At 36.5% G+C, this 12,534-nt stretch overlaps 1 protein-coding gene across 2 annotated transcripts in view; it reads right to left on the bottom strand.

Moving 5' to 3' along the window:
* Positions 1-10,254, bottom strand: part of EPC1 (enhancer of polycomb homolog 1) — a 96,634-nt gene extending 86,380 nt beyond the window's left edge. The window contains exon 1 of one of the 2 annotated variants that reach the window (XM_068986874.1): positions 10,158-10,254. In XM_068986874.1, the coding sequence (XP_068842975.1) occupies positions 10,158-10,160 (3 nt within the window). In that variant the 5' untranslated portion in view covers positions 10,161-10,254. Of the gene's footprint in view, positions 1-9,870; positions 9,904-10,157 lie in introns of those variants that run through there. The other variant, XM_068986873.1, reaches the window with a different exon arrangement.
* Between the last annotated feature and the right edge of the window lie 2,280 nt (positions 10,255-12,534).

The raw sequence follows: 12,534 nt of genomic DNA, 5'->3' as shown, positions 1-12,534 counted from the left end.
ACAGAAATGTGTATGGAGAGGCTTCCAGTGAGCTATCTGGAAGTTAAAAAAAAAAACTGTTAAAAGAATTGCCTTAGAAATTGGAACCACATAGACAAAAGCCAAGAGAGAGATTCAGTGTCAATTAATTATCCGTTAATATCTGCAAGAGCTGATTGTCTTACAAGGCATAACGTGAAGGACTGTAGTACTCTGCCAAGTTCAAAGGTCTCTCAAGGACAGTTATATATATTCTAAAAGATTAAGAAATGCAGAATCCAAATACTTGTCAATTGATGTAGCCACTTGTGTGGGGACCAACAATTCTAACTTGACTGAAAAAAAGGTAAAGATATGATAATATCTCAGGAAAATAGGCTTTGAGAAAACTTTTTTTTTTGATACAGTGAACATAAACAGGTTCATTATGTCACAGTGTCTCAGACAGGGATCTAATTGTGTTGTAATCAAAACCTGTGCTCATCAAGAAACTTCAGCAGATAAAAAAAATAAACTGGAGAAGGCAACACTCTAATTTTTTGGTAGGACATAACTCTTTTCTTAGTAGGTAAGAATCTTTTAACTTCATAAAGAGTTAGAATAAGTACAGAAATGTTTTTAAATCTATGTAATTGTTGTTTCACAACATTTGGAGTAAGAGGTCAGCTTAGTACACTTTTAAATAGAATTCCTTCTTATATGCAGCATTGAGACATTAAAGAGAACTTAAGAATCACCATATTTAAAAGTTAAATCTATGAGGGGCTCCCCTAGTGATCCAGCAGTTGAGAATCTGCCTTCCAATGCAGGGGACTTGGGTTTGATGCCTGGTTGGGGAACTAGGATCCCACATGCCACAGGCAACTAACCCCATGTGCTGCAACCAAGACACAGTGTAGCCAAAATTTTAAAAATAAATAAACTTAAAAGTTAAATTTATGAGATGGATAAGACCTTCTTAACTTCTTGAAAATGCCTGCTAAAGTACCAAAGCAAGCAATCAGATGCAGTAAAGGTAAAATGTATATAAAAAGTTGGGAGGTTTTTAATTAAATAATGCCATAAATGAGACCAAGTTTTAAAGGACCATGATATCTAAAATTTGCAAGATTTGTAAGGTAAATTTAAAAACATAAGGAAGAACTACCTTTGGGTATGTAACTTCAATACATTTCATATTATTTTTAAATAACTTGATTTCAGAATAGTCTTTCAATATACAAGACTTACTCTTGAGGGCACCAGGTAACTTATAATTGAAGAGTGGCAGCTGGACTGCTTGTCTTCCAACTGAAGCTGGTATTCATCAGGCAGTCAGCACATGTGGACAGAACTGGTTTAACTGTCCAACTATGCTTTCAGTCTGAACCTTCCTCCCTTCCTAGATGACTGTAGCTTTTGAAAGACGGAGATGAGAAGTAGCAACACTATCTACTGGTAGCCCCAGTATCTGGTGTGGTGGCTTTGTTCCATAGGGTCACTCAGCAATCCTCAACTCCAGCAGCATGTTAGAACCCCATGGAGAGTTTTTAGAAAATACTTATGCTCAGATTCCACCGAAATCAGCTAGAACCTCTGAGGATAGGGCACAGGCATTTAATTTATAAGTTTTGGGGTGATTCTAAGTGCAGCCTCTTGATGAAACTAAAAGAGGAGAGTGAAAAAGTTGGCTTAAAGCTCAACATTCAGAAAACGAAGATCATGGCATCTGGTCCCATCACTTCATGGCAAATAAATGGGGAAACAGTGGAAACAGTGTCAGACTTTATTTTTTTGGGCTCCAAAATCACTGCAGATGGTGATTGCAGCCATGAAATTAAAAGATGCTTACTCCTCAGAAGGAAAGTTATAACCAACTTAGATAGCATATTAAAAAACAGAGATATTATTTTGCCAACAAAGGTCCGTCTAGTCAAGGCTATGGTTTTCCCAATGGTCGTTTATGGATGTGAGAGTTGGACTATAGAGAAAGCTGAGCGCCGAAGAATTGAAGCTTTTGAACTGTGGTGTTGGAGACGACTCTTGAGAGTCCCTTGGACTGCAAGGAGATCCAACCAGTCCATCCTAAAGGAGACCAGTCCTGGGTGTTCATTGGAAGGACTAATACTGAGGCTGAAACTCCAATACTTTGGCCACCTCATGCAAAAAGTTGACTCATTGGAAAAAACCTTGATGCTGGAAGGGATTGAGGGCAGGAGGAGAAGGGGAAGACAGAGGATGAGATGGCTGGATGACGTCACTGACTCGATGCACACGAGTTTGGGTGAACTCCGGGAGTTGGTGATGGACAGGGAGGCCTGCTGCTGCTGCTAAGTAGCTGCAATTCACGGGGTCACAAAGAGTCGGACATGACTGAGTGATTGAACTGAACTGAACTGAAGTGCAGACAGAGTTAAGAAGCACTGGTTCACAGTGTGAGCCTACTGTGGTCTGAAGTTCCAAGAGAATTTTCTGCAATTATCGACACTGCTATAGACTGAATGTTTATATCCCCCAGCCTTCAAATCCATACACTGAAATCCTAGCCCCAGATGTGATGGTATTTGGAGGTGGGGTTTTGAGGGGGTCATGAGGGTGGAGCCCTCATGAAAGGGATTAGCACCCTTGTAAAAGAGATCCTAGAGAGCTCCCTTACCCCATCCATGTGTGGGACACAGCTACAAACCAGGAAGTGGGCCTGCACTAGACACAGAATTTGCTGGTTCCCTGATCTTGGTAAAGAATCCACCTACAATGCCGGAGACCTATGTTTGATCCCTGAATCAGGAAGATCCCCCGGAGAAGGGAATGACTACACACTCCAGTATTTTTGCCTGGAGAATTCCATGGACAGAGGAACCTGGTGGGCTGCAGTCCATGGGGTTGCAAAGAGTCAGACACGACTGAGCTACTAACACTTTTTACTTTCACTTGATCTTAGATTTCCTAGCTTCTAGAACTGTGAGAAATAAATTTCTGTCGTGTGTAAGCCACCCAGTTTATGGTATTCTGTTACAGCAACCTGAACAACTAAGAAGCGTTCCACAAATTAGTTGTCCAATATGGTAACCAACAGCCAGGTGTAGCTACTGAATGTTTTATTTTAATTAATTCAAATTTAAATTTACATAGCCACAAATGGCTAGTGACTGCCATCCTGGACAGCACAGTTCTGGCAGATTTAGACCATTTTAAATGACCTGAGTCTGTTATTACCTAGCTGCTGAGTGATGTTTTATGATATGGATGAAAACAGCCCAGACCTGCCTCTTCGAGTACTTCATTCCAGCTTCTTGATGGGGTCTCCACAGGATGAAAGGATAACTCAATGTTTATTCAGGCTTCTGAGAATGCTAAGGACACTGAATTCACTGATTTTTTTTTTTTTTTTTTTTTTTACTGATTTATGTTGGAGGTTTGTTTCTTGGAGTTTATACTTTAGTGAAAAATGAGCAAAAGCTTCAGAACTAAATTTTTTAAGTCTCAAAGCAGTGAAGCAATTAAACTCTTGGCTCCTTGGTACTTGAGAGTGTTTTTCAGCTGGAGGTTGTGACCTCTGTCTTAGGAGGATGGAGAGTTTCCAGTGGATTGGGGCAGTAGCCTAAGTTTCAGAGCTAAATATAGGTCACTGGCATGATGGCCTCTTTTTCCCAGTCTCATCAAAACCATGTCCTTTTAATGAACGTGGGGCGTTAGTGGGTGGTGGGATAAAATCTTGAGAAGACCCAGCAAAATGATGAGATACAGAAGTCTTTTTCATATGTAACTTGTTACTGAGCACAACTCAGTTCTATTTTTACTTGCTTTTAAAAATAATTTGTAAATTATGGATTACTATTTTTTCAAAAAAAAAAAAGCTAAAAATACACAAATATGAGTTGCTGGAAAAATAATCTCAAATGTGATGCTCATGCTGAAACATAAGATGATTCTTCCTTCAAGTCATTGCTCTACTCTCAAGGAGGCTATCCTGACCACCTATTCAATCCTGTACATGTATTTACTCATATATTTGCTAATTATTAAATTATATCCTTTAAAGTTCAGCATATTCCAAAGCCAAAATATTTTCCATGGCAGGTACCCTCTGATTCTCTAAAGCAAAGTCTCAAAGTGTGATCCTTCAACCAGCAGCATCAGCAGCATCTGGAGGCTTCAACTTCTTAGGGCCCACCCCAGACCCACTGATCCAGGAACTCAAGGTGTGGGCCCAGCTATCTGTATGTTAGGTGGTGCACACTCAAGTCTGAGGTCCACTGATCTAGGCTACATTGAATCCCCCAAAAATGTCCCAGAGGGGTAAACTTCCCTATATCCCAAGGATGGAAAAGGTGGAAACATCTTGTACATAAATGTACCTTGTAAGTTATGAAATAGAAGCCAATATTCTCTTTTGACCTAGTGTTATGAATCATGAATTTACTCACTTCAACAAAGCTTTCCTGCATCTCTACCCTCTGATCTTTTTTTTTTCTTTTCCTGATAGAATTGCAACTTCTTTTTTTTTTTATTTTAGAAATGTAACTTCTAAAAGAATTTCTGAGCTGCTCCTGAAGAGATGATATATGGTGCATGTATCTTCAGCAAATCTGACATACAAAAATTCAGATGTGTACAACTGATAAAGTAGGTAAGCACTGCTCATGTCAAGAAAAGATTATTAGATTTATAAATTATTCACTAGAGGACTCATTTAAATAGGAATATCATACAGTTTATTTAAAATATGCCAATCTGGGGACTTCCCTGCTGGTCCACTGGCTGAAACTCTGTGCTCCCAATGCAGGAGGTCCAGTGAATCCCTGGTCAGGGAGTTAAATCTTATATGCCACAATTAGGACCTTGCACAACCAGATAAGTAAATAAATAAATATTTACTATATGCCAATCTACAGAAGATAAATTTAGAAATATCCAATGTTGACAGTTAGAAGTCCAGGTTCTGATTTCAGACTTCCCAGGTTCAAACTCTGGCTTTTTCATTTACTGTAACCTGGGCCAAACCTCTCTAAGCTTAGTTTGCTCATTTATAAAATGGGTATAATAATTATTCTACCTCCAAAGTTTGTTTGAGGATTTAAGGAGCTATTAAATACAGGCAGCATTTATCCTAAAGGCTGGAACATAGAAAGCTCTCATTAAATGCTTATTTTTCTAAATTAGCAGCATCCGTGACCAGTCTGGTTTCTATGAAAACAGGTTTTATCATTGAAGAATGTTTTTACAAAGCAGTTAAAGTTTACACAAAGCAAATGGGAGCTAGCCACACTGAGCACTGGAAACTAGGCAGGTATTCACCTCTTTAGGAGCTCCTCCCTAGCTAAACCAATTAGGGTAACTTCAATCCCCTAGAGACAGGGTTTAGGTATGAGCATTTCCTACAAACCTGGTCAAAGAACTGTAAGAGGGAGTTTGCTGTGGGCCTCTGGGAAAGAATTTTTTCCCTTCTAAGAAGATGCTTAAGAGAAACTCTGGAAATTGTAGTATCAGGATATGATGCTTGGAGATACAGCAGCCATCTTGGGACTATGAGGAAAGGCATTGCTGACATTATGGCAATGTAAAAGAATGGAAACTACCAAGGAACTTGATAATATTGTTGAGCTATTGAACCAGACTAGAAATGGCTTGACTCTCCATTATTAATTTAGTTGAAATAAAGTGTCCTCATTTTTTTTTACACAGGATCCTATATTAGTACAAAAGCAAGCTATATGATATAATACATTTAGATGATATTTTAATTGGCTGTATGATAAAATAATTTGCTGACTTCATTTCTGGAGGTCATCTTAAACCACACACAGAGAATTCTTAATGAACAGCTCCTTCCCTTTCAATTCATCTGTATATAACAGCAATCTTACTTTCCTGGCTCCATATCTGATATGCTTCACTAATTAACCATTAACTACATGTTTAATTATATTACCTTCATAAATTAAAATACAAATGGTTATTATAAAAATGTTTGTCATGTAAATACCCTTGGAATTATTTCAGACAATTAAAAAAAAAAGTTTTCATTCTAATGTAATCCTTTTTAACACGGAAATTATATTTCCCTGCTTCATTTCACAATTGTTATAGACACTGACATTTATTTCATGAGAATGAGAGCAAAATGTACAAAACGAGGCTTTACACATTAAAGAAAAAAAAAGTTTCCATTAAACGGACCTCACAAGGACACACCCAAAATTCCTACTACCAGAATGATCCTCTCCTCTCCTCAAGCAAAGAAGTTAATGTTTTAGTTTTCACTTTGCAGTAGTAATTTGCATTAGCTAACTATCTACTTATACAGCATCTATTAGGACTATATCTAAAATCTGAAGGCTATTTTCCCTTCAATGTGTCCCAAATAATGGTCCTTCAATAGAAGAACAGGACACTTGTTAAACCCTATATACATTTATTTTTTTTTAAAAAAAAGCTTTACCCCAGAAATATTATTTCGCCCTTATTCTCAGATGGGGACCTCCCACATCTAAGATTTTAGATTTAAGAATTTTTAAAATGTTGAACCATATTGGACTGTAAACTCCCTGAGGGCAGGAATCCTTGCCTTTTTGTCTTAATACTGTATCCCAGCATTTTAGCATAGCAGCATATAACAGGAGGAAAATGTAAAACAAACCCCTAAGTAGAAATAAATATTGAATAAATCAAGTATAAAGGCCATTCCTTTCATCTTTTTCTTAAAGAAATCATTATCTTTGTTTTCCTTCCCTTTAGAGTTCCATTTGAGAATTGTTTCAGAAAGATAAAAAACAAAGTCATAACACAAACATCCATTTGATCTCTTGTCTTTCCCTGTCTTTTCCTTTGCAAAACATGTAATGATATGTCTGAGAAAAAGAAGAGGTAAGCACACACAAAAAGAGGGTGGAATTAGAAATAGATATAATTTCAAGTCTGTCTTCCACTTGGTTTTCAGAGAGCAAAATTTTTAGCTAATTTTTCTTCTCCTAAAAAAGTTTATTCCACGTTATATTAGATTGGTTCTGGCTAATGTTTTCAGCATTTTATGATGTCATCTTTATATCACTGTAAATGTTTCTTCTCTTTGTTACTGCATTTTTCCTAATAGGTTTGCTGACCTGAAAATTTTCCCAATCTTTAACAATAGTAATGAATACAAATGAATAAATTAGGAAATTATGTGGGTATACTACATTAAGTCTTAATAAAATGTTCAGTTTATTTCCATTATTGACCAAACTCATAATTTCAAGTTCATATTTAGGAGGTTTATTGTTTAGAATTTGATTTACAGATCTTCTGTTTCTTTGGCATCATTTATTTCTTCTTTCTGCAAACTGGTTTTTGGCCATTTCAATACTCATTGACCCCTCCCCTCCATCAGAGGGACGAAGCAGGGTGAGAAAAAATGGTAACTATATTTTAACATAGTCAATGTTGCTACTTACTACTGTCTCTGATAAAAAGGTGTGCCAGAAAAAAATAAGTGTGTAATTGTTGACTGAAATAACATTTCAAGATCAAAAAAAATTCTTTATTGTTCATGATCTACCAACTGTCTACTATGAAAAACTGAGTTAGTTCCCTACATACTACATTTAATAAATAAGATTTTTCAGGATAAAACATAGTTTATTATAATCATTCTAATCATAATCTCACTAAACCCATAAACTAAATGCCTACAAAATGTTGTCAATAAAGAAATGTCTGAAGAATCAAGAGTGAAAATGAAGCACAAGGTGGATTTAAAAATGGAGAATAATATAAAACAATGAACTGCTTTTGCCTCACAGATTTAAACCTCCTTATTTAGTGATGTAAGATTCACAGATAGAAGAATATCTTTACCATAAATATCTATGGAAGATTTTAAAAAGTGAAGATGCAACTATAATGGTTACTCATAATCAATGATGTAATAGTCGATGCTATAAGAGAACAAAGAGCATTGCATATTATGGGCTCCACAGAGTCAGCTTGTTTTTAAAAGGGGGGCTTCATTAGATAAATATTTTTAGTTTTCACAACTTCTATGCACAAAGTCACCAGCTGAATCACAGAATATTTTAGCAATAAACATATTGGGAAGCATATTTTATTCAGTAGATTAACTTCAGAGAACTAAACTCTCCAGCACAATCAGAGGGTTACAGAATATATTTACACCTGCAGTATTTCACTATAAATAATCTATAATGTCAAAACCAATTTTGATGGGAAGATTGAAATTTTACGATGAGATAAAATGTTATAGTGAATATTTTCAAATTTTTATAGCAGAGTATAAACAAAATATAGGCATCATTTATAATTATTTTTTAAGTTCAAGGAAAGGATTCAACACTGATAAGTAAATATGAGACACAAAAATCAGAAATACTATTCCTAGTCATTCTCACACATTCTTTTACTTGAAAATTTTAACGATTAGTGAAATGAGCACTTACATATTTCAAAGTGAAAAAAAAGATACTTTATAACTCCAAAAATGTTTACTCTCTAAAGAAATCATCTATCAATCATATGAAAAGGTGGTCTAGGATACTATCTCAGTTGTTTTTGTTTTACTTAGCAAAATAATTTGTTTTACGGTACAATTGTTGATTTTTTTCCTATGTTCTTTTTCAACTAAAGACATACTTACTATCTTCATAAATATCTAAAATTTTCACAGAGACCAGTAAAAACTATATCATATCGTAATACACATTTTTGTTCTTAGGAGGCTTTGGGCCTAAAATCCTATATTCTCTAATCAGATAACTCTTAACAAGAACAAAGATGGAAAAGATTTAACCTGCACTTAGCTACATGAATACCAATATTTTAAAAGTTAAAAGCAGTTGTATCCATATTCTTAAAAAATTATCTCAATCTAAAATATTTGCTCAAGGATATACATAAATTCAACTGAAGTATCACTTCAAAATAAAACAAACAACAATGTAAGCATTATTATATGTCAAACTCCTAGAAAATCCCCAGGAGAAACTTAGAATAGTTATTTAAGAAATCCCTAGGTTCAAAATGAAATTCAACTTTTACAACATTCAGTGAACTAAAACTCAAAACATTTTGTTAAATTAAAGACGTTGGATGGATGATATTGTAATAGAAGAAAAATACAAAATGTTACTGAGGAAAGAAAGGGTAAACAGACAGCTTATTATTGAAAAAAATTGTGATCTAGAGATGATCAGATCAGATCAGATCAAACACAACTGCAAACTGCATGCTTGGCCTGCTGCTCCCTGGACGGGTTATGACGACGTGTCTCTTCTCACCCATAGTTCACAGTTCACAGAAAACATTAAAACAATACAACTGAATAATTTCCTTCGACCAAATCAAACTTTCTTTAAGGAAATAAAGAGAGAAGATAATAGATCAAATGTGGCCCCACCTCTTTTTTTTTTTCCTCCTTTTTTCTTTTAGTGAAACTGACATAAATTGTTGAGGAGAGCTACAGCGCCACCAACACAGATCAATGCAAAACAAAAAAGATCTCCCACCGTGTGCAAATAGAAAAAAAAAAAATTAGAAAAATGCCAAAAATTACAAAATGTCTCCCAAATGTACCTTTTTGGAGAAAAACAAGCAAGATCTGCAAAGATTATCTAATGAGGAGCCTCAGAGAACTACTAACATGGAATACAAGTTTAGATCTGATCAGTAAATAAAAGATCCACTATTTAGTAACAGCCATAACTTAATATAAACCCGGTTATGTCAATCTCCACCTTCATTCTACCAAGGGCAGCTTTTCTGTAGTTTGTATCTAAGCAATCCATCAAGAAAACTACAATAGGCCCATTTCACACCAAACCAAACTACATCTATAGTTTGCCTGCTAATCATTTAGTCCTGGACAAATTAGGTAATACATAATTTTTATAAAGAGGATATGCACATATTTGGCATTACCAACATTGCTGGCACAAAACAAGTCCATCTTGAGATAGCTGAGTTCCCTTTAGCTCATTGTAATTAAAGTATAATTTATAAATATTTTGCTTTAATCATGAGGTTAAAATTTTTTTTTCTTTTGGTAAAAATTAACCAGATAAGATTAGGTGGAAATGTGCAGAGATCAAAGCTAAAGAAAAACACCAAGATTGGTTTTGTGAGAAGAAACACAATGAAAATCCTTTTTTAGCTGGCGGCTCAGTCAAAGATGTAATGGCATAAATGTTGTAAAATGACAAACTTACCATTAGTGGAGGCAAAGAAGAAGCCAGTTCTGGAAAAAGAATTGTAACAATATAAGCTGGATACTTGTGTCCCTAGAAACAACAGCCTCCAGGCAGCGTATGGATCTTCCAACATCTTTAAAATATCTGGTAGAGAAAAAGTCAGACTTTCTTCCATTATCGGTGGCTGCATGGGGTGGCTTCCCCAGGATCTGTGGGCGTTTGGGAAAAAAATCGGAGAAATATCCACGAAGATTAAAAGCAGAGGAGGCAGCGGCAGCCAGAAGACTCTGGGGTTAACAACTTTGCGATGGCAAGCAGGCGGGCTCTGATTGGCTGGGCGGCCAGCGTCCCTACAGTCTGCACTATCCCCCACTCCCCCCGCCTCCTGCAGCTCGGAAAAAAATGCAGTGTGAGTGCCATTTTACACTGGGCTTTTAAAAACACAGCCACCCAAACGACAAAGTCTGAAGCTCGCTACCAAGTGACATTGCAAAACAATAGAGCCCACGACTGCCCGCGAGCTCGGGAAGATGCCCCCTTTGATGTCTCCAGCCACACTCTTTATTTCTTGCAATGTGTGTGTTTTTTTAAGGACGAGCACGCTTTTCTTAAGCAGCTTGTCATTCACCAACGTCGTGGTCTCCTTTGGATACCAGTGTGGCCAGTGAAAAATGGTCCCCATCAAAACATTTTTTTTTAATTGAACATCCCAAAGGTACCCAGAGAAGCCTTGCACCGAATTCACGTCGTCTCCAGGTCAGGGAGCTTTCACTCCTTGAAAAAAAATTAGAATGGGTTAGCACTACTACTTCCTCTTGCGCAGAAAACACAAATAAAATGATTTTAGCGGCTACGTTACAAACAATAGACATGCGTACTTTTTTCTCCTTCTTAAAAAATTGTTTCAGAAACCTTTGCTGACTGATTGAATCCTACCAGCCTGCCTTACAAACAAAATGGCTGTGGTACTGAGTTTTTTTGGATCCTCCCACTGTGGCTCCTCCAGGCCTCCAGGAAGTGGTAAAAATCCAAAATAAATACAGTACTAAAAGTACATCGTCCAGGCTGAACTCGGGTGAAGCCTTGGATGGGGGGATGTCTCAAAAATGTGCTGCTTTTTATTAGTTTTTTTTTTAAATTGTTTTGAAAAGAACATCAATCACTAGAGATTTACTTGACTGTAATTTGAACTTCCTGTTTTACATATTTATAAGGTCTTTCACCTATCTTGGCAGGCTTTCAAATTAAGTGGGCTGGGAAATTTGATGCTCTGTGTCTAGTTGTGAGCTGAGTCAGGTATTTGGTGGTTGCAACGGGGCTTTTAAATAAAAAAGAAGTCGAAAACTTAAAAAAAAAAAAACGATGAACGTTAAATGAACGCTCCAGTATGATTGATTGCAAATGTAAAGCCACAAATGTCAGCAAATATGGAAATATGTCAAATACCGCATACATGTGTTAATTGAACACATTCAGTATAAAATTCTTTGCCAGAGAAATTTCTGGTGAGCCAAGGGTAGTACAGGGTTTAAAGGAATCGAGTGAAGAAAGCAGTGAGCAAGCCTGTCCTACAAACCCTCCCCGACAGCCGCCCTTCGCCCCACCCCCCGCCTCTCCCCACGGTCTGGTATTTCTTCGCGTTTGGCGTTTTATAGGTAACATTCTCAGAAGAGGGCTATAGCTAGGGTGACCATATAATTTATTGTTTAAATCGGGACATTTTTTGAGAGTGAATGTTTTGTTTTGTAATCTCATCAGTAGTTACCTGATGAGAGCACATTTCAATGACGTGTGATTATAATTAGGAAAACATCCTTAAGAAGTCATCTAATGAAGAGAGTAGACTAAAATTCTTGATACATTTTTAAGCAGTTTTCCTTCCAACAGAAAAAAATTGCTAGGGGTCATTTTCATTATCTACTGTCTTATCTTACCACCTCCCCAGCCCTGAGTTTTTCTCTCCCAACCCTTCCCCCATCCTTCTATATACACGAAGATTCATTATGTATAAATGCATACAGTTATGCATCCATATATGCATATATGGATGGGCATATACATGTATACTTTTATTATCTATAGATTAGAATATTCTGTGCATTTTCCATAATATGCATATTTTAAGTTATATACTTCCCTACCACAGAATTTTCTTCAGAATTTTTGAGACCATATTCATGATATACATGATTTGAACATCTTTTGTTTTGGTTAAGGTAAAATGTAGAGTGAGATGTTTGGAAAAAGTATCACTGAAAGACATTGGGTAAATAATTCTCACATTGTTTATTCAAATAGCTCTTGAGATCTTGGGATTCCCTGGTGGCTCAGACGATAAAGTGTCTGCCTGCAATGCCCGAGCCCCGGGTTCGATCCCTGGGTTGGGAAAATCCCC

This window comes from Capricornis sumatraensis, chromosome 15 (assembly GCF_032405125.1).
Source record: "Capricornis sumatraensis isolate serow.1 chromosome 15, serow.2, whole genome shotgun sequence".
Lineage (NCBI taxonomy): Eukaryota > Metazoa > Chordata > Mammalia > Artiodactyla > Bovidae > Capricornis > Capricornis sumatraensis.
Note: the sequence above shows the minus strand (reverse complement) of the source record. Positions and strands in the feature narration are given on the sequence as shown.